The sequence below is a fragment of the Carcharhinus amblyrhynchos genome, chromosome 22 (genome assembly GCF_965287045.1).
Source record: "Carcharhinus amblyrhynchos chromosome 22, sCarAmb.v2.hapA, whole genome shotgun sequence".
NCBI lineage: Eukaryota > Metazoa > Chordata > Chondrichthyes > Carcharhiniformes > Carcharhinidae > Carcharhinus > Carcharhinus amblyrhynchos.
In genome coordinates, this window is record NC_137345.1 from 43,003,424 (window position 1) to 43,026,090 (window position 22,667).

The 22,667-nt window shown below is 45.0% G+C and overlaps 1 protein-coding gene across 1 annotated transcript in view; it reads left to right on the forward strand.

Annotated features, from left to right (window-relative positions):
* The first annotated feature begins 9,938 nt into the window (after positions 1 to 9,938).
* Positions 9,939 to 22,667, forward strand: part of LOC145357094 (olfactomedin-like protein 3) — a 28,314-nt gene continuing 15,585 nt past the window's right edge. The window contains exons 1-2 of the mRNA XM_080210204.1: positions 9,939 to 10,127; positions 16,982 to 17,267. Coding sequence (XP_080066330.1) covers positions 10,020 to 10,127; positions 16,982 to 17,267 — 394 coding nt within the window. The 5' untranslated portion in view covers positions 9,939 to 10,019. The remainder of the gene's footprint in view (positions 10,128 to 16,981; positions 17,268 to 22,667) is intronic.

The window sequence follows — 22,667 nt, forward strand, 5'->3', positions numbered from 1 at the left end:
GGTTATGGTGACCCCTGCTGGCCACACAGCCCTGTACAATCCAATTCAAAAGGAACTAGAACCAATCACGCTCGATATTGTAGAACTGTTACGGGAGAATCAGCTTTTGAAATTACCCAGTTTTAACAAGGGTGTTTTTCCACAGACCAGAGGGATGCTCTGCAGATTCTGCTCCCCTCTCTCCTTGTCACCCCCTGCTAGAGGTTGCCATTTACAATACCAGAATATTCATCTATCCCATGTGACTTAACGATGCCACAGGTGGCATTCTCTGTCCCATCCTCACAGCAAGAAGTCTCGCAACACCAGCTTAAAAGTCCGACAGGTTTATTTGTGAACACATAACTTTAAGCTGGTGTTCTGAGACTTCTTTCTGTTTTTACCCCAGTCCAGCGTTGGCATCTCCACATCATCCTCACAGCGCCAGCTGAGGTGATGGTGTGTGTGGTTTGCAGGTGTTAAATTGCGGGCAGTGCTTTCAGTCAAGGAGGTAAAGAAATCCTACCCTTAAAAAAATGCCTCTGCCAATATATTACCTATTTTCATCACCTAATGCATTTCAGGTATTATCCAGGTGGCATTCAGTGGGCACACATAACCCTTAGCCTGCCAGGGAGAATAAGCGCAATCACTCATTGAACATACAAACATATGAACTGGGAGTAGGAGTAGGCCACTCAGCCCCTCCAGCCTGCTCCACCATCCAACCAAATCATGTCTGACCTGATTATGGTTCCATGATTCTATGATTGTAGATCAGTTCTACATTATGCCTACTCCTGTAACCTTTGACTCACTTGTTAATCAAGAATCTATCTGAAAAATATTCACTCTCTGGCGAAGCGAGTTCCAAAGATTCACAACCCTCTAAGAGAGAGAATTTCTTCTCACCTCCATCTTAAATGGAAACCCCCCTTGTTCTTAAACTGTGTTTCCCTAGCTCTAGTTGTAGACTTGTAGATTTTGTAACTGATCAGATTCAACTGCATCCTGAAGTGGGGGCATAGTGTGGCAGTTATCTTACCAGAGCGAATAATGTAGAATGCTGGACTAATTGTCCAGAGATTGTTCAAATCCCACCACAGTGGCTAGGGAATATCAATCAAAATCTAGAATAAAAAACTCTTATCAATAATCAAGGAAATGAAATTGTTAGATTGTTGTAAAGTTGGTTTAATAATTGTCTTTAGAGAGGAGGAGGTCGACCATCTTTGCATGATCTATCTGGCTTATAGATGTGGGGTGGGATATTACGGTTTCACTCATCCTGAAATCGTAAAATCCCGCCTGAGGTCAACGGATTTTCCTATGGTCTTCTGTCCCTCGTCCACTCCGATTGCCATGGTGGGTGGGCTGTAAAATTCCAGCTAAGATTTCAGACCAACAGCATTGTGGTTGACTTTTAACTGCCCAATGAAATGATCTAGCTGTATTCAAGAAGGTGGTTTGCCAGCACCAACTCAAGGGCAATTAAGGATGTGAAATGAATATTGATCTTGGTGATGAATTCCACATCGTGTGAATGAAAAAAATTCTATTTCCTGCACTTTTCTTGTTGCAGATCCTGTACCAGATGTGTACTGGGTGCAACCAAAATGTTAAACTGGTCTGTTACGAAGCAAGTATAAACAATGAAGAAACTAAGTGAAAATGTAATCAAACACCACTGGATCTATTTCAGTGTTGTTGTGCCAAACTCCACACAGACTCCCTCAGGCCCTCTCCAGGACTTGGCAATCCTTTAGGCAAACATCCTGTCAGCGATTTAGCAACACATGCTGCCAAGTTCCTGCCTCCAAAATGGACAAATTGTTTGCCTGACTGTTCAGTCCAAGGCTAATTTAGATTACGATACTGATCTCAAGAACCTTCTTCTGTTTATATTTCAGATTCCCAACATTTACAGCATTATTGGCTTTGCATTAGATTAAAAAGATGTAGAGTCCCAAAGACCCAGGTTCAAATCCCACCAAGGCAGCTGATGGGATTGAAATTCAGCAAAAGAAATCTGGAACTAAAAGTCTAATGGTGACCATGAACCCATTGTCGATTGTCATAAAACCTTTTGGTTCATTAATGTCCTTTAGGGAAGGGAATTTGCCATCCGTACCTGGTCTAGCCTACATGTGACTCTCGACGCATAGAAACATGGTTCAGTCTTAAATGCCCTCTGAAATGGTCCGGCAAGTTACTCAGTTGTATCAAATTGCTAAATGCCTAAAGAATAGAATGAAGCCAAACAGACCACCCGGCATCGACCTCGGAACTGAAAATAACAATGACAAACTCAGTCCTGTTGATCCTCCAACATCCTCCTTATTAAGGTCAGGGGGCTTCTGCCACAATTGGGAGAGTTGTTTTACAGACCAGTCAAGCCTGACATAGTCATTCTTACAGAATTGTGCCTTACAGATAATGTCCCAGATACCGCTATCACCACCCTGGGTATGTCCTGTTCCATGAGCAAGACAGACCCAGCAGAGGTGGTGGCACAATGGTATACGGTCAGCAGGGACTGCACAGTGGGCTCTCAACATCAACTCTGGGTATCATGAAGCCTCATGCATCAGGTCAAACTTGGGCAAGTAAATCTCCTGTTCATTACCTTTTACCAACTATTTCACCTCCCCCCCACCTCCCCCAACTCCCCACCCTGCTCATTCCCTCCACTAATGAATCAGTACTCCTTCTGTTCAACAGCACCTGGGCCAAGTACTGCTAGTGGCAAGGACGCAGAATGGACTGCAGGTGGGAGACTTCAATGTCCATTACCAAGAATGCTTCATTTGCACCACAGCACACTTAACTGGCCAGGTTCTAAAAGACTGACTCACAGATAGTGAGGGAAGCAACAAGAGGAAAGACATACTTGACATCATCCTCATAAACCTGCCTGCCACAGATGCATCTGTTCATGACAGTAACAGTAGGAGAGACAACCATACAGTTATTGTGGAGACAAAGTCCAGTCTCCACATTGAGAATACTCTCCATCAAGTTATATGGTGCTACCATGGTGCTAAGTTGCTGAATGGGACAGATTTCAAACAGATGTAGCAATTCAAGGCTGGGCGTCCAGGAGGAGCTGTGGGCCTTCAGCCGCAGCAGAATTGTGCCCAACCACAATCTGTAAACTGATAATCTGGTATACCCCCATTCTACCATTACCACCAAGCCAGGGGATCAACCCCAACTCAATGAAGGGAGTAGGAGGGTGTGCCAGGAGCAGCACCAGGCATACTTAAAAATAAGATATTGACCCAGTGAAGCCACAATACAGGTTTAGTTGGGTGCTAACAGCATAAACAGCAAGTAATTGACGCAGCTCAGTAATTCCACAACCGATGTATAAAATCTAAGCTCTGCAGTCCTGCCACATCCATTCATGAATGGTGGTGGACAACTAAATAACTCACTGGAGGTGGAGATTTCAAAAATATCACCATCCTCAATGATGGGGCAGCCCAACATATCACTGCAAAAAATGAGCCTTAAGCATTTGCAATCGTCTTCAGCCAGAAGTGCCGAATGGATGATCTATCTCAGCCTCTTCCAGAGGTCCCCAGCATCACAGATGCCAGTCTGCAGCTAATTCAATTGACTCCACATGATATCAAGATTTAGCTGAGGGCACTGGATACTTCAAAGGCTATGGGCTCTGACAATGTCCCAGCAATAGTAGTAAAGAGTTGCGCTCCAGAACTTGCTGTGCCCCTAGCCCAGCTGTTGCTGTACAGCTACAACATTGCCATCTATGCAATATGGAAAATTGTCCAGGTACGTCCTGTACACAAAAAGCAGGATAAATTTCAACCCCGTCAAATATCACCCCATCATTCTACTCCAGATCACCAGTAAAGTGATAGAAGGGGTCATTAACAGTGCTATCAAGCAGCACCTACTCAGCAATAGCCTGCTCACTTATGCTCTGTTTGGGTTCTGATGGGGCCATTCAGCTCCTGACCTCATTACAGCCTTGGTTCAAACATGGACAATAGAGATGAATTGAGAGTGACTCCCCTTGAGATCAAGACAGTGCTTGACTGAGTATGGCATCAAAGAGCCTTCACAAAACTGGATCAGGAATTTCTCAGAATAGTATCCTAAGCCCAACTACCTTCAGTTGCTTCATTAATAACATTTTCTCCATCATAAGGTCAGAAGTGGGGATGTCCAATGATGACTGCATTTGCGATTCCTCAGATATTGAAGCAGTACATGTCGAAATGCAACAAAATGTGGATAATATCCAAGCTTCAGCCGACAAGTGGCAAGTAACATTCATGCCACACAGTGCCAGACAATAGCCATTTCCAACTAGAGAAAATCTAACTGCCACTTTTTGACTTTCAATGGCATTACCATCGCTGCATCCCCCACTACCAATATCCTGGAGGTTACCGTTGACTAGAAACTGGCTGGACAAGCCCAGTAAATACTGTAGCTTCTCAAGAGCAGATTAGAAGTTAAGAATTCTGTACTGAGTAACTCATCTCCTGATTCCCCAAAGCCTGTCCACCAATCTACAAGGCATAAGTCAGGAATGTGATGGAATACTCTCCACTTGCCTGGATGGGTGCAGCTCCGACAACACTCAAAAAGCTTAACACCATCCAGGCAAAAGCATTTGGTATCCTTTCCACTAACATTCAAGCCCTCCACCACTAATGGCAGCAGTGTGTACCATCTACAAGATCGCCTACAAGAGCTCATTGAGCCTCCTCAGGCAGCACTTTCCAAACCCACAACCACTACCATCTAGAAAGACAAGAGTAGCTGATACCTGGGAACACAACCACCTAGAAATTCCCCTCCAAGCCACTCATCATCCTGACTTGAAAATATATCGCTATTCCTTCACGGCCACTGGGTTAAAGTTCTGGAACTCCTTCCGGAACAGTACTATGAGTGTTACCTACACCACATGGACTGCAGCGGTTCAAGAAGGTAGCTCAGCACCATCTTCTCAAGGCTTAACAGCGATCGAATAAATACCGACCATAGCCGGTGATGCCCAAATCCCAAGAATTAATTTTGAAAAATAATGAAGAAGGCACCTTCACCACCATCATCAAACTAACCAGAGTTGCACATTACTAACATGTGCAAAGCCCCAAACTGAAAATAGCCAATGCTAGTGTTCTCATGTACATCAATCCTAGCCCTAAATGTTGGTGACTTTAACAGTCACCAAAACGTGAGACTATGAAGCCAAAAGAGAAAACATCATGCACTGGATGTCTGTTGAAGATCTGCAACTGGTCTTCAATCCTGAACAGTAATTAGCCTTCCAACTCTGCCATCTAGTGAGGGGACTACAATCTAACCAACAGGGCACTGTTATGTGATATATCACTGGAACACTCAAATCAACCACTCACTCCCGGGAAGGGAGCAAGACTGATTTAAATATTAATTACATGTTTCACATGTCATTAACGAGCCCAGGACATAATAATCCAGGCTTACTTATTTTAGCCCCTCACCAGACAAGGTCCTCACCGATGATAATCACAGATGGTTCCCACCAACAGGGACCAGGTGTGATGGCCCTACGAGTGGGATTGGAGGCTATTGAAGCCCCCGGGGGTAAGTCTGGGCGGTGTCCATGGCCAGTGCCAGCCTGGATCCCTGGCAGTGCGCACCTGGGTCTAAGAAGTGGGGCCTAATGTGAGCAGGGCCATGGCGGTTGGGAGGTGGGGGGAGCTCCATTGCGGAGTGGGAAAGAGAGGCAGTTGAGCAGCTGGGCGGCGGTCGATTAGAGGGGGCAATCAGCCAGAGCCGTAATTGTGGGGACCATCGACCTGGGCCATGATCAGTGTGGGAGTGCCATCGGCTGCCCACAATCATGGTGGGGTGGCAAATAGCCAAGGTGGCAATCAGGTGAGGGGCAATCAGCCAGGACGGTGATCAGGGCAAGTAGGGGAAATGGCAAATCTCCCAATATACTGCGTACACTGTATACTGTGTACACAATACATTGGGAGATCAGGGCACCTGCGCAATGGCGCTCCTAGAGCATAGCAGCCTGCCTCAAGGGCATGCTGAAACCCCATTCCTCCCCCTACTGGTGAGATTCATTTTACGGCCTCTGTATTGCACAGAGTGTCATAAACCAGCATTACTTAACTCTCTGAGAAAACCTCCCATTTTCTCACCTGTTTTACATTTAGAATTTTTCTGAGAAAATTCCATCCAAGCATTTTTTTACGGAAATGCTGCCTAATGTTCCTCTCTCCACAGATGCTGTCAGATCTGCTGAGTTTATCTAGTATTTTCTGTTTTTATTTCACAGCATCAGCAGTATTTTGCATTTAGTTGTGTAAATTAAATTGGCCTTGCGTTATTTGTTGAGATCAACTCATTCAAGTGTCAGATGCATAGTGGGATAGCTCAGTGACCAGGTCACTGATCATAATATCCATCTAATTACCGGTCAGATTTCCAGAAGATACAAAAATGGTGTCCTTTTTAATTAAAAAGGAACTTTCAGCTTCAGTGAAAGCAATGGCTTTGCAATGAAGGAAGTTTTATGGCTATAATCTAGAATTTAACTTGTGTGACTGGGCTGTTCCCACTGTCCTTACATCTAATGATGTTGTCAACAGTGATGTGCCTTAACCACATGAATCCAAAATGCTTGCAGTTTAATTGAATGTCTGTCTTCAAACAACCACAGGGGACCACCAAGATTTGTACTGGGATGGGGAGTTCCAAGGAGTTAATACTACGCTCTATAATTCCCACAAAACAAAGCAGAATCCCAGCATTGTTTCTCTATGAGAGCAATGCTCTAGATAATATTTTATAAAAAGAGGCCTGAATTTAATGATTGAAGCGCTTCTTCACTGTGGCAGAAGTACAGATGTCATGTTGAGACCTCGAGCCTCATGTATCTCCTGTGACCTGCGGGGTGGCTGTGTGGAGTTGCGGGGTGGGGCCTGGATGGGACTGTTGTTGGTGTGGGCTCAGTAGGCCGAACAGCCTCCTGCACTGTAGGGATCCTATGAAATCCTGAAATATAGAAAGGATGGACTCACAATGTCACAGATTGTAGACACAGCCAGAACACACAAAGCCATGAGCAGACAAATGACTACCCAAATAGCTAGCCTTCATCGGAACTAAGAGCAAGCCAGCAGGGTTGATCCAGTGCAGCAGCAACAACAGAGAGACATGCAGGAGATGTGGATGACCACTTGAATTCACAGATAGATGGAAATATCCTACAATCGGATCAATCTGCAAAGCTTGTGGAAAGTTAAGTTCAACCAGAAACTTGACTGGACTGAACTGTACTACGAACTCTCTGGACTCAGACTCTGGAAATCACATGAACTAATATTCATTTCTGTGGCTCTTTTTACTGTTATTGCCCATAGTCTAGGGGGGCACGGCAGCACATTGGTTAGCACTGCTGCCTTACAGTGCCAGGGACTCGGGTTCGATTCCCACTTGGGTGACTGGCTGTGTGCAATCTGCAAGTTCTCCCCATTTCTGTTTGGGTTCCCTCTGGATGCTCCGGTTCTCTCCCACAGTCCAAAAGACATGCTGATTAGGTGCACTGGCCATGCTAAATTCTCCCTCAGTGTACCCGAACAGGCTCCTGAGTGCGGCGACTAGGGGATTTTTCACGGTAACTTCATTGCAGTGTTAATGTAAGCCTACTTGTGACTAATAAATAAACTTTACTTTGAGAGAGGTATGCTCCCTGTCCTCTTTAGACTCTGGACTGTGACTCAGCCATCAAGGAGGAATGAATCGGCTAGTTATCTGTGAATATTTCTCCTGTCATTCGCTTGGGCCCCCACATCCACTCCAATCCCTACGTCCACACAGCCAGTGATGTGATGGAGCTGAGGCAGCAGCCTGTGCCTCTACAACTTCCCATCAAGAATACATATAGGGAAGCCCCCCCTCAGACTGGTCATTGTCAGTGGTGACTTAGTCAGTTGCACTCTTGCTTCAGATTCAAAAGGTGTGGGTTCCAGACACACTCCAGAGACTTGAGCACAATATCAAGGTGGTGCTGAGGGAATGCTGATTTGCTGAAAATGCCAATTTTCTGATGAGGTGTTAAACTGAGGCTCTGGCTTCCCTGTGACTAAAACTACTAAATCAGATCATTGTAATGTTACCGTTTGCGTGATCTTCAGAGAATCATTGAATCCCAACAGTGTAGAAAAAGGCCATTTGCCCCCATCGCACCTACACTAACAACAATCCCATCCGGGCCCTATCCCATTAATCCTATATATTTACCCTGCTAATCCTCCTGAATCTAAGGGTCAATTTAGCATGGCCAATCCACCTGCACATCTTTGGTGTGTGGGGGGAAAACAGAGCTCCTGGAGGAAACCCATGCAGACATGGGGAGAATGTATAAGCTCCATACATTCAGTCACCCAAGGTTGGAATTGAACCTGGGTCCCTGGTGGTGTGAGGCAGCAATGCTAACCGCTACGCCACCAAGCTGCCACAAATTGGATATTACCATCCGATGTGGGAACAGTGGTTCTGTTTCAATGTAAAATGTTTTGGGCGTTTTGATGTTGTGAGAGGTGCTCACTTTTTTAGCCCTTTCACCTTGGTTTCTTTTGGTGAATCTGAGGTGCATAAACCAGATCAGCTCAGCTGGATTAGGGCTTTATAGTGGCCCCCTGTTGGATACAGACCTTGTTAAGTGGACTGAAGCCTTTCTTACCTCTTACCTTTCCCAAGTTATTCTTTTAATCTCCCCTACCTCTATCACTATTCGGAATTGAGATGATGGCCAAGTGCTGTGGTCTATAGATCCCTGATGTTGCCTGTTCGGGCTGGCTACTTGAGAGCTGCGACTAGGACCCAATATTAATGACCCAAATGATTTTCCCATTCATCAGGGATATGTTTGTAATTCGCTGAACTCTTCCATGCAGCCTTGCAATTGAGATTGAAAACTTGTTGTTTGTCTCATGTGAGTGCCATGAGCCACCATTCCTTAGTACATTTTACTTTTATCCACTATGCCAGCTGGTGCCCACTTCATCCTCACTTTGAAACCCAATAGTAGCCGTGATTGGCATTCGTCTATTTTCTATTTAATGCTACTGCTTCTTACCCTCTAGGGCCTATTTAGGCAGCAGAATATTGACTAATGGTAGCAGCTAATCAGCGAATTGTGCATTAAATTGATGCCAGTACCAATATTCTGATTTCCAAGTTACATTCATCAATTGTTCCTGTGTTTGTTGACCTACATTGATTCTCAGTCTGACAATATTTCGTATTTAAAATTTGCATCCCTCCATGTTCCAACCTCTCCCCTTTCCTGTGGCCTCCTCTAGTCCTACAACCCTGCAAAGTCTCTGCACTCCTCCAATTTTGGTCTGTTAGGTATGTCCTTTATCTTTTACTCCACTAGTGGTAGCCATGTCATCAGCTGCCTAGGCCCCAAGTTCTGAAATTCTCTCCCTAAATCTTTCTCTTTTTCCTGCTTTAAGGCACTTCTTAAAACCTCTTTCATCCACCAAAATGTCTCTTCATGTAACTCAATGTCAAATTTTGCTTAATTTGCTGATATCGAGTTCCTGTGAAGCACTTTGAAGCATTTTTATCTCATTAAAGGCACTATATAAATGGAAGTGGTTGTTATAGTGGCTTGCATAATTAAAAATAAACTCCATAGTCTGGTCTGAAATATTTGTGCAGTTTTTGATGTCTATCGTGATGTTAGATTGATTATAAGCTCTCATTCCGCTGTTACCATTTTTTTTTCTGACCCATTAAAACTAACACTGGAGAAAACATATGGAAATAATAAGTGGATGATTGAGAATATTGTGTGGTCCCTCCTGCAATCCTCCTACCCTCCCCCCAACCCCCCCAAGCCCGACCCCTGCCTGTCTGTTGGAGCATTCCAAAGGCATGAGCTGGAACCAGACTCGAGATAGAGCACAAGACACACAGTCCTCTCGGCGCTCACACGTCGGGTGCTGCACGCTCCCTTTTACAGTCACGGTCTAGGATCATCACAAAAGATGGGGACGCTGACCCAGTACCTCACCGTGGTCTTTGCTGTGGCCCTGACTGTGCAAAGTCAATCCTCGTTCACAGAATACATGGAGAGAAGGCTGTCAGCTTTCGAGGTAAGACTTTTAATGCTCGTTCATCACGCTGTTTCTGATCTGCAAGTGAGGAAACAATTAGAATTTTTTTTGAAAGATTTGGTTCTTGGTCTTCAAGATGCTGAGTCAGGAGTTTGGATTTAACATTTACTTTCCCCAGCTGTCAATTCTTTTAAGAAAAGGACTGCACTCTCTCTGCTTCTTTGGGTGAACTTTTGCTGTTGTTCTAAACACTTTAGGATTTAACTTCTGTCATCGCTCTGGGTTTGTGCATTTGCACGCTATTTTAAAACCACTCTTAATCCATTTAAGCAGACAAATGCATGCATTGAAAAGCACAAGATGGAACTTTACATATGAGCCAGAGGACCGAGGAAATTAAACTCCCCTAAGTGATTTTGAGTGATTATAAGAATGCCCACTCATTGAATTATGCAGTAGAGAATCAAAATCCTTGAAGGAGATCTTGAAGGAACTCCAACAGGATCACATGAACCTATTTGGTAACACTGCACAAGCACTGTCATGCAAGTAAATGTGTATAGCAATGGGCCAGATGTAATACACAAGGTATGCTGCATATCAAATGACAAGAAAAATCATTTCCATATTAAATAGTCTGTAATAACTCAGAATTCAAATACTGTACAGGCAGGTACAATATGTGTCTTTTTTAAAAAATTTTAGGAGGAACTTAATGTGAGTTAAAATGAGGTAAATTATCATTGATAGTAATGTCAATGGGACAATGTCCTAGTACTAGGGAAGTTTTTTAAGATATTTATTATGCCATAGATTGCATCTGCTGCCCAAGATTTATTATTTTTAAGTTTTAATACAGAAGATGAGTTTTGCAATGGTTGACATGGTAAACACACTGGCTGATGTGTTTTGAGCTAAAACAGATGGTGTAGATTCCCAGTTGGCTCCCCAGCTGCGTTGGACTGCTGGTAGTCACCGTACAGTTGGCCTCAGGTCCCCTGGGCTGGGAAGGAGAACACCAGCCAGGATTTCCAATCCTGGCAATTGTTCAGTGAATCCCACCGGATGCGCTTCGAATGAGAACAACATCAAGCATTGCTGTGATGCTCTCACAGTTGAATAGCCTGTCACTGACCAGGCTCACACTTGGGCAAAATAATGCATAGCTGCTCATATCCATGGCAACATACCTCAGTATAGGTGAGATCAGAGGCAGGACTGGACTCTCTGATTCTAACCATGTGAGGGGGCTCAGTGGATGCCATCAAAATCCCAGATAATTTTGCTTTCAGCTGTGTACCGTTCCAGTCCAGGGTTATTTCACTTATTTAAAGTTGTGTAGGTCCAAGATCTGATGTAGAAGGATAAATGAAAATTTGCTGGGTTATAAGATGAGCACTCTACCCACTCCACCAGATCATTACCCAAGTGGAAAATGCTCTCCCCCATTCAACTCACCATCCCACCACCACCTCCCCTCCAACCCCTCACCAAGCACCCCCCCGCAAACCCACCCACACCAACACATCCCACCACCGTCATTGAGACACTCCCCCAACTCTCCAGGTTCATGTTATCATTCTGCACATTCCATAAAACCATAAGATGTAGGAGCAGAATTAGGCCATTCGGCCCATTGAATCTGCTCTGTCTGGATGAAGCTCATCCAGACCCGAAGCATTGGCTCTGTTCTCTCTTTTCACAGACGCTGTCAGGCCTGTTGAAATTTTCCAGCATTTTCTGTTTTTGTTTCTGATTGCAGCATCAGCAGTGTTTTGCCTTTGTAGATTAGACAGGGATGGAATGGCCCTCCTGAAATGGCCCAGACGCTCAAAAAATGAAAATTAATCACCAGGAAACTGCTGTAAGAGCCGGGAAACAGTAAAATTATTGCTTTATTCAAATAACTGTTACAAAATTTTTGATATTTGTAAAAAAAAATTGAGGATGGGAATGGAGGTTGTTTTGACTGATTATCTAATTGAGTAAAAGAAATCTTTTAACTTGGTAACTGGCTGTGGGAATATAGGCCTCAGGTGGACGAATGAGACAAGGCCATGGAAGTGAAATACTTGGAGAAATTTGCTCCTCTGGGATCTGAGCTGTCTTCAACATTTGTGCTCACCTAACTTGATCTGTCTTGTTTTTATATTCATTCCTGGGACATGGGCGTCACTGGCTGGCCAGCATTTATTGCCCATCTCTAGTTGCCCTTGAGAAGGTGGTGGTGAGCTGCCTTCTTGAATTGCTGCAGTCCATGTTCTGTGGGTTGAACCACGATGCCACTGGGGAGGGAATTCCTGGATTTTGACCCAGCAACTGTGAAGGAATGGCAATGTATTTCCAAGTCAGGATGGTGGGCGGCTTGGAGGGGAACTTATAGGTAGTGCTGTTCCCATGTATCTGCTGCCCTTGTCCTTCTAGATGGAAGTGGGCGTGGGTTTGTAAGGTGCTGTCTAAGGATCTTTGGTGAATTGCTACAGTGCATCTTGTAGATAGTGCGCACTGCTGCTACTAAGCGTCAGTGGTGGAGGGATTGAATGTTTGTAAATGTGATGCCAATCAAGCAGACTGTTTTGTCCTGGATGGTCCCAAGCTTCTTAAATGTTGTTGGAGCTGCACCAATCCAGAAAAGTGGGGAATATTCCATCACACTCCTGACTTATGCCTTGCAGATAGTGGATAGGCTTTGGGGAGTCAGGAAGTGAATTAATCACTGCAGTATTCCTAGCCTCCAATCTGCTCTTGTAGCCATTGTGTTTATCTGGTGAGTTGAGTTTTCGGTCAATGGTAATCCCAGGGATGTTGACAGTGGGGGATTCAGCGATGGTAACACGATTGAATGTCAAGGGGTGGTGGTTAGAGTGTCCCTTATTGGTGATGATCATTTCCTGACATTTGTGTGACGCAAATGTTACTTGCCACATGTCAGCTCAAGCTGGATATTTGAACATGAGCTGCTTCAGTATCTGAGGAGTCGCAGATGGTGCTGAACATTGTGCAATCATTGGCAAACATCCCACTTCTGACTTTATGACGGTGGGAAGGTCACTGATGAAGCAGCTGAAGATTGTTGGCCTAGGACTCCTGCAGAGATGTTCTAGAGCTGAGATGGCGGACCCTCCACAACTCCATTTTCCTATGTACCAAGTATGACTCCAACCTGTGGAGAGTTTGCCCCCGACATCCATTGATTCCAGTTCCACAAAGGGTCCTTGATGACACACTCGGTCGAATGCGGCCTTGTTGTCAAGGGCTGTCACTTTCTCCTCACCTCTGGAATTCAGCTCTTTTGTCAATGTTTGAACCAAGGCTGTAATGAGGTTGGGAGCTGAATGATCCTGGTGAAACCCAAACTGGAATATATAAGTTTGTCCCATTTTCACATCTTAACATAATCTCATTTGAAGACTTGTACTATTTATTAATCCTGCATGTAATTCATTAATGCATGTGGTGAAAAGCTGATCCCCTGTACGGATCACTGGGCAATAGCTAGGGAACCAAACACTTGGTTAGGGGCAAGAAAGAAAGAATTGACAGAGCTGAAGTTGTCATGATCGGCTGTCCCTCGATTTGAGGATGACCTTGCTCAGGGTCACCTGTCTCAGCTATGATCTTCATGTGGCTGAATAAGCCAATGACTGGCTTGCAGCTTTGGGGCAGATGGAGCAGAACATCCCAGCAGGTAGTGAGATCCGGACTGTAAAACTTGCTTCCTTTTTACACCTCCTTTGCTGCTGTTTTGCCTCATTATTCAGACATTGGTACTGAAAGCATGATGCAGCTTAGAATCCCTACAATGTGGAAGGAAGCCATTCAGCCCATTGAGTCTGCACCAACCACAAGCCCACCCAGGCCCAATTCCCGTAACTCCACATATTTACCCTGCAAATCCCCTCGACACTAGGGTCAATTTAGCACGGCCAATCAACCTAACCAGATTGGCCCCAAATGGGCAGCACAGTGGCACAGTGCTGGATGGGCAAGTTCTCTCCATTTTAAGTAATTGGTATCAACTAGTCAATGTCACTGCAATTCAAGGTGAGCTTCAGAATGTCTTTGAAGCATTTTCCTTGCCCTCCCCGGAACACTGGCCAACCTTCCAGTACTGAGGTAACCAGCCTGTTTCTCCTTCGGTTCCCTGAGCACTGACTGTCAATGTGAAATGCTCATGATGGGAAAGTATGCAGTTGCAGCGTTAGCAGGTTGGCTTGGCAGATAGTTCTGTTAGCGATGAGATGGATGTGGGACAAGGCAACTAGAGGAGAAAAGGGAGAGGTGTTACCATGCTTGTAGAGAGACCCTAAACCTAAATAACCAAACTTACTGAATGACCCCCCCTCCAGATGAAGAAATTACCAACAAAATTCCACATTTTGCAACTTAACATGAACAGAACCAATGCAAATTACATATGAATTAACAAGCAAATGATACTTTAAATAAAAATGCAAATTTCACCTTTAGTAGTCAATACAACAGAGTTATGGCTTAGACAACCACAAGCATTTACTTCAACCATACAAATGCAGCATTACGTGGCAGCATAGTTTCCCAAAACGCTACTGGGCAGATACTGGAAAAGGAACAGAGTTGCAGTGCTATGAGAAAACATCAGGGGAGCAGAAGGGCAAACTTTTTATGGGTAACTTAGAGCACCAGTTCTCTGGAGGAAACATTTTCAGTGAGAAAGCGAGGGGCAAGCCAGGAATTGGTTCAGATTGCAGGGTTCAATGAAAGGAGAACTGCTGTTATCTGAACAGCCATCTGCAGTAGAGGCTAGATAATAAGTCCAAATGGGCAAGCTCCAGCTCTTCAGTTCATGAAACTGCCTGATAATCAAGAATGACACATCATCCATTGGTACGGAAGTTTTAGGAGGAACTTTCCCACAGCTGAAGTATTGGAAGGAATCTGATGCAATGCCCATGTGCATCATATGGTATTCAGATCTCAACTTGGGGCCACTTCCATAAAGTCAAATAAAATTACAGCGCAGAAGATTTGGTAACTATGCTAGCACTTTGAAAGAGCTGTCCAATTAATTCCACTCCACTGATGTTATCCTTAATTCTGTAATCTGTTTCCTTTTCCAGTATATATACAGTAGCTTTTTGAAAGTTCCAGCCAAATTTCATTCCACCACCTTTTCAAGTTCTCACTGCCCAAGACAAATTCTTCTCATTACTCACTAGATGCTTTTGCTAATTATTGTAAATCACTGTCCTCTGATCATTGACCCTCCTTTCTATTCAGACAAGGGGACTGGGTGCCAAGAAACTATGGGAGTGACCGAGGGCTTAGGAGAGGTTTGGGGGGGCGGGCAGGAGTGGAGGGGGCAGAAATGGACAGTAGGGTGGGGGGGGGCGGGGGGAGTGGGGGGGGGGGGGAGGTGGTGAAGTGGGGGTGATTGCAGAATCTGAAGTTTATCCTGAATAAGATAATTTTTCACACCCCAACAGGAAAATAGCAACAACCCATTACATTTGATAATACTCTATAAATACAGTCAGGAAAATTATCAAACAAAATTGGACACCAAGGGCAAGATCTAACAGCCCCGTTTGGTGTGGACACAAATCTGTTATGATGCTAAATCTCACAAGAGGGCCAAAACAGGATTTGCACTGGTGAGATGCTGGTTTGAGGTCTTCTCTGCTCCGACTGGTAACGTGATTAACTTCATGCCCAGAAAGAGCATCACTTGATTACCATTAATTGGAACAATTTAAACGTACTTAAACAGCTTTACATCTTAGCATCCACCCACGGTGGAATCTGCCATGATGGTAACTTGACATCACACCGGTGTGAATCATTGCTGGTTCTCAAAAGCAAAAGCCAGTTGTGATGACCACGCCAAGGATGTGGAGGTGTTGGAGACCTACGGTGTTGAGGGCCAAGGCTAGGCATTGCCCCTTGCTGCTCTGGCAGGGCCAAGAGGGCACTGCTGCGGGGGTAACCTTCCTCCACTGGGGTTGGGATTCCCTTATGTGTGGTGGAGGGGAGAAGGGAGAGACCCGACGACAGCACAGGTTGAAGAGAGGGGACAGTGCCTCCAGTACTTCCATGTAAGAGGGAAGTCGCCTCAAAACCTGTGGGAGTTATCCTCCATGTCCGGGGAGGAGAGAGGGGAATGTACTTTAAAGATGACACCCTGATCTCTGTAGAGCCATTCCTGCTGACTCAATCAAGCCCCATCCACCCAGAGTGATAGCACTGAGTGACAGAAAATCTGGTCTGAAAACTCAGTTGTGATTCTGGAGAGATAGATGCCATTTTTCTTAGTCAGAACCTTACACTATCAGGTTTTGAGAAAAATTCTGCCCCAAGTCACATTTGGTGATAATAGGTCAGATGATCAATGCTTGGTCATAGAGATTGGTTTCAGAGGGCAGCTTGAAAGTGCAGAAAGGGGTAGAGAGGTAGAAGTTTTTAGGGAAAAACTTCCAAAGCTTAGGGCCGAGAAAACTGATGACAGAGCTGCCATTTATGGAGCATTAAAAATCAAGGATACAAAGGAGGATAGAATTGGAGGTGTGCATAGATTTAAGGGCTATAAGGTTACACAGATGGGGTAACAGTTAAGCTTAATATCTATGGCTTGCAGGATTGGGAGCCGGTTTGGAACACTGAGCACAGAATTGATGGAGGAACAGGAATTGTGTGGCTCAAGAAATGGATATGAGTTTGAAATGAGCTCAGGTTTACTGAGGGTACAAGGAGTGGGGAACCAGCCAAGCGAACTTTGAAATAGTCAAGGCTAGTGACAACCAAATATTGATCAAAATTCCATCAGCAGGCAATCGTGGCGTGGTCATCACAGCATTTGATCAGAATTAAAATACAGACGACAATTGGTAATAAAGCCCTGTCTATTTCTTGTGCAGGATCGGATAGCTGTCTGGTATGATCAGACACAGAGGTACTCCACAGAATACAGAGAATTCAAAAACCAGATTCTTGCTCTTGTGGATAGCTTGGATAAGGAGAGGGAAGAACAAAGGCGCAACCTTGAATTGGCAACTTCGCGTATCGAACGTGTCGAGCGAGAGATGGACTACCTAGAGACCAAAAATCCAGCACCAGCCTGCGTGGAGGTAGAAGACAAGTTCATCGATAAGAATTCTGACAAAACTCAGAGAAAGAAGAAACCTAAGCAAAACAAGGTGGCAGGTAAAAGATAGATGAATATGGATCATTGAATCTAAATCGCAACAACCACAAACAATCTAATTCTTGCAAATTCACTGCTGAACATCTGGGCTGACCAGCAAATGTTCACTGAGAGCCCTTGATAGTTTCAGAAAGAAATAACTTGCATTTACTTTGCACCTTTTATAACCTCAGAATGTTCCAAAGTATTTCACAGTTAAGTTTTAACTATAGTCACTCTAGGGCAGCACAGTGGTTAGCATTGCTGCCTCACAATGCCAGGGACCCGGGTTTGATTCCCGGCTTCGGTCGCTGTCTGTGCAGAATCTGCACATTCTCCCCGTGTCTGTGCAGGTTTCCTCTGGGTGTTCCAGTTTCCTTCCACAGTCTGAAAGGTGTGCTCCTTAAGTGGATTGGCCATGCTAAATTCTCCTCAGCATACCCAAACATGCACTGGAGTGTGGCCATTAGGGGATTTTCACATAACTTCATTGCTGTGTTAATGTAAGCCTACTTGTGACTAATAAATAAATAACGTTAGTTGCACATTGTGAAGCTAAATCAGGAGTGTTCTAAATGCAACATCTTCCTCTACCCCTTCATCCCACCTCCCCCCGCAACAAGTCCAGGTTGATCTCACTTGTTTCAGCCCTACCAAGCCTAGGATGTGTAGCAAATGGAAAGAGGGAAGAGAAGAATCAGAGTTTCTCTCTTATTCTCTATCAGCTTAGCATTATTTGAAAGTGCGTATGTGGTACATGTTACCAGGTGTGTGCATACAGATGTATTCATGTACTTTTTTAAAAAATTTGTTCATGTAATGAGGGCATTGCTGGCAAGGCCATCATTTATTGCCCATTCTAATCGGCCTTAAGAAGATGGCAATGAGCCTCAGGCTTGGACTGCTGTAGTCCATATGGTGTAGATACATCCACAGAGCTGTTAGGAGGTTTTTGATCCAGCGACAGGGAATGAATAACAGTATAGTTCCAAGTCAAGATGATGTATGACTCAGAGGGGAACTTGAAAGTGTTGGTGTTCTCCTGCAACTGCAGCCTTTGTCCTTCTAGGTCATGAGTTTAGAAGATGTTGTCAAAGGAGGTTTGGCAATGCTCTGCTTTCTTTGGGTATATGTGGCCATGTGTATATGTGGATGCGATCTACGCGTTTGTGATTGTTTGTTTATTTGATTGTCTGTATGTGATTGAATGTCAGGGAAGGATGAAATTCCTCTGGGCTAGTCTCAGATGTGAAGAACCACCAATTGAGTGAAAAGATTGCAGCAGATTTGCTGAATCAAACATGTCAACATGAGTTAATATGTCAATATGAGTTAATATGGCTCATATTAAATCAAGCCAATTTAAAAAGAAAACCCATTGTTGTTATTCAACCAGTATTGGAACAATCAGTAAACAATTTCAAAGTGTAATGACTTGGAATTGAAAGACAAACTCTAATTATTTGTTTTCTGCCACTTTTTGAAACCAAGAGAAACATTAGAGGCTGCCAAAGAGTTGACATCACTTGCCAAGAGTGACATTGGAAAATACGGATGGGCTTTTTACAGGACAGTGAGACTGTTGATTGGTCTTAAATATATTGAATCTATAACAGGATTTCAGACAGCCCCGTGGTAATTATACACAAAGGATATTAGCTCCCTGTTTGAGAGGCTTAGAAGCTTGAGGCCTACTACCTGACCAATGCCTTCAAGTGCTTGCCTACCCAGCCAACCAGCACTTAGCCCTGGTAGCCTGCAGGCCAGAGTGGCAAGGCCATTACATGATTGTCCCTGTTATTCGTAAGTTGTTCCAGGCCCAGGTAAGGATCCCATACTCAGGTGGCTAACAGCAGTGGAATCAGTGAATTTTCTGTGGTGATGGCCAAAGAACTAAAACCTCAAGGGGCAGGGGGATCCTTTGGGAAGAGAATTTAAGCGCACAGGAGGAAGGCAACAGGGAATTACCTCGTGAATTATTTTCCCTTGTCATGTTGCTCATTGAATTGAAATTGGGAGACTCTTAATGCTACAGCCACGTGAGGAGGGGTAAAATATGATGCCACTACTGTACTACCCCAATTCTAACCATAACCGGTTTTCTGAAGGATTCAGAAAAATTAAAAGTACTAACTCAAAGTTTTGCTTTACCATTTATCTACTGATTGCAAACAAACAAGTCCAGCAGGCTTTTGAGTTTTAAGACAAAAAGGGGTTAATTTTTATTGAATTAAAAATCCTCCTGGATTTTTTTTTAAACAAAGAAGGATAAATGTGTGCTTCTCAAATTCCTCATCCCACATTCACATAAACAAACATGCAAAATTTACAACTTATACTGTACGTAGTTACTTTCTTAGCCAAATTAAAATTTAATGCTGAAAGATAAAAAAGCTTGAGAGTTCACTGTTTATGAGTCCTTTGCTGGTCACAGTGCAGAAACAGTTCTGCTTTTAAGTTCCAGAAGTTGGGTTGAAGCCCATGCAATTGCAATTGCCAAAGACAATTTATTTTTTAAAACATAAATGGTCTCTTCCGAAAGTCAACAATTTTTACACTTGAGGTTCCTTTCGATGGAAATTCACTATCTCTATGCTGGATTTTTAAATTAGCACAGATCAGGCATTTACTTGAGAGAGGAATGACGAGCAAGAGTATTATTGCTTTGTTGGCATCTTTGAGGCTACTCGCCGCTTCTGTCTTTAGCAGCTTGTATGAAAAATATTTCAAAATGGTTACTTCAGTCATATGACCTCTCGCTCGCCATAATGATTTCAGAAAGGGATTGTTTATCTCAAATTTCAACCAACAGTTGCTTTTGTTTCATGGCTGGGTTGATCAGATTCTGTAATATACTAGCCATTAATTTCATTAATGAGTCATTATCCATCTTTATAGGAAACCATCTTTCATGTAACTAATGTCTGAACAGATTTTCTGGCTGGGATTCTACCGCCACACCCATCCTGAAACTGGGGCGGGCGCGGCTCACAGAATTTTCCTAGGGTGGGATTTTACGAACCTTGTCTGAGCGAGGTCGCAAAATACCGGCCTCTGGGCCCGATTTTACCAGTCGGAGCCTAAGGACCAGATCCAGGCATAATATGGATCCGAGCCCAGAATCCTCGTTCCAGCGCGCCTCTACGCTTCTTGCCGGCTCCAATCCGATCTGTGCTGTGGGCGAGGCTTAGCGCTATCGGACCGTTCGGATCTCTGAATTATGCATGCGCAGTTCGAAAAAAATCGGAGGCAGCGGGCCCGGGCGCTGGGCTGGAGCAAGCGGCTGTGGCAGTTTGTGCCTTCTGAAAGACTGCTTCCTGCTATGTATCCTGTGTCAGCGTACCCAGGAGGAACAATTCCAATAGAACATCAGTAGTTCGCTTTGGAAGGCAGGTCTATGCCAGACTGTATCTGTTTTGGTGGTTCAACCTGATGGGTCCACTATCAATATCTGATACAAGGAGCCTAAAAAAATTAATATGATGCCAGTCGATGTTTCCCTTCTGCCAGAAGCTGAAAGGAAAACAAGATTCGGGAACATGTTTGCGCAAAGAGCTAGAACAAAAGAGGGGCAATTTGAAGATGATGAAGAGGGCTGATGCCATAGCCCACTGTGTCTCTGCGCTGTCCCGCTGGGTCTCCTGCATGCTCTCGAGCCTCTCAGCCATGGGCCACAGAATCTGGAGAAGTCTGTTCAGTCCTTCAGCTGTGGCCGCTATGACACGGCCATCGCTTGGAGGCTGCCACTCATGTTGAGGATCCCCTGCCCCAGGCATTCCTCTGCAGACACCAACCTTGCATTGTTGGCCTGGGAAGCACGCAAGACAGGCAGTAGCTAGTTCACTTGAAAGCTTTGGGACACCTCCCAACAGTCTTGTAGTTGGTCCAGTGTGGCCGTCAACCCCTCCTGCATTCCCTGGCTCTCTTGCTGCATCTCCAGCAGCTGAGGAAGAAATTATCTCAGAGGCTCAGCATGTAGCCCTGGGGCCAGCAGAGTCTTTAACTCCAGCAGGCCCCTACATGACAGAGGTCTCTGACATTCCCTCCTCCACCCGATGTACATTATCAGATGTGTCGTGCTCAGCAGAGTGACCCAGAAGCCTCACCACTAACTGGACCCACCAACGTGTCAGTATCTGGGATGGTGAGTTGTGAGGTGGAAGTTGACACCAAAACTGTGCTACCCTCGGAGGTTCCTTCAGCCATATCCTCTGAGGACTCATCCGAGCTGTCTTGACCAGGTTGGGTGGGAGCTGCATGGGAGGCATGATGTCAGAAGGCCCTGGGGCTTCTGGATCTGTCCCTGCAACACAGGATACAAGGTTAAGTGCAAGGGAGGGAAAGGAATCCGGGATGCCAAACACATGATTCATATTTCTCCACTGAACACAGAACAAAGCATCAAAAAATTATATCACAGGAACAGGCCCTTTGGCTCTGAGCCTGTCGCGATCAGGCTGCCCATCTGAATTGTTACCACCTACCGTTCCCGGACCATATGCCTCTATTCCTATCCCATTCACAAAGCTGTATAGATGCCCCTTAAAAGTCACTATCACATCTGCCTGCACAAACTCCCCCTGACAGCGAGTTCCAGGCACCCATTGCTGTCTGAGCAAATAAACATGCCTCTTATATCTCCTTTAAACCTTCCCCATGCACCCAAAACTCATGTCCCCAAGAAGTTGTGTCAAAGTGTGTGGAGGAATGACAGGTGCTCACATCTTGACAGCAGCCCAACCATGCTGTCGCTGCCAGCCTGAATCTCCCCTTCCCTTGACAGCTCCAGTGCCCATTCCTCAAAGGGGTCAGGACCCAGATGTCTGGATCACCATCCCCTGTCTTCGGCCTCTCACGGGTGTTATGGTCAGTCTTCTCCTGTGGAGACAGAAGGAACCATGAAAGAAATGATGGTGTGACTCCTGCAGTGTATCAGTTGGTGGCCCTTAGAGGGCAAATACAGTGGGGATCTTGGGGGGATAGGAAGTAGGTGCTTGTGGGTCAGGAGCTGGAAGCATGCAGGGTGCATGCAGGGGATGGGAGGATCTGGGGGAGATTTGGGGGAAGGTGCTACATGGGATTCAGCACTCACCCTTGCTGCCCGGATGAGGTCATTGACCTTCTTGCCGCACTGCTTCCTGGTTTAGGGGACCAGTGCCCTGGCTGCATTCCCATCAGCTCCCATGGGTCTGCGTCCTCCTGGGGAGGAGAGGGTGTCTCGCCTCATCTCTACTGCATCCAGTAGCCTCCCCAGATCGCACTCAGAAAATCTGATTGCGGCGGGAAGGAGGGGTAGCAGTTGCTGGTCACGCGCACACTCTGTGCAGCTATGCCTGCCGATCCATTCTTGGGTTTTTAATGGAGCTACCCCTCATTAGGGCAGATCAGCTGCAGGCAGTTTGGCAGAGCATTCCAGCAAG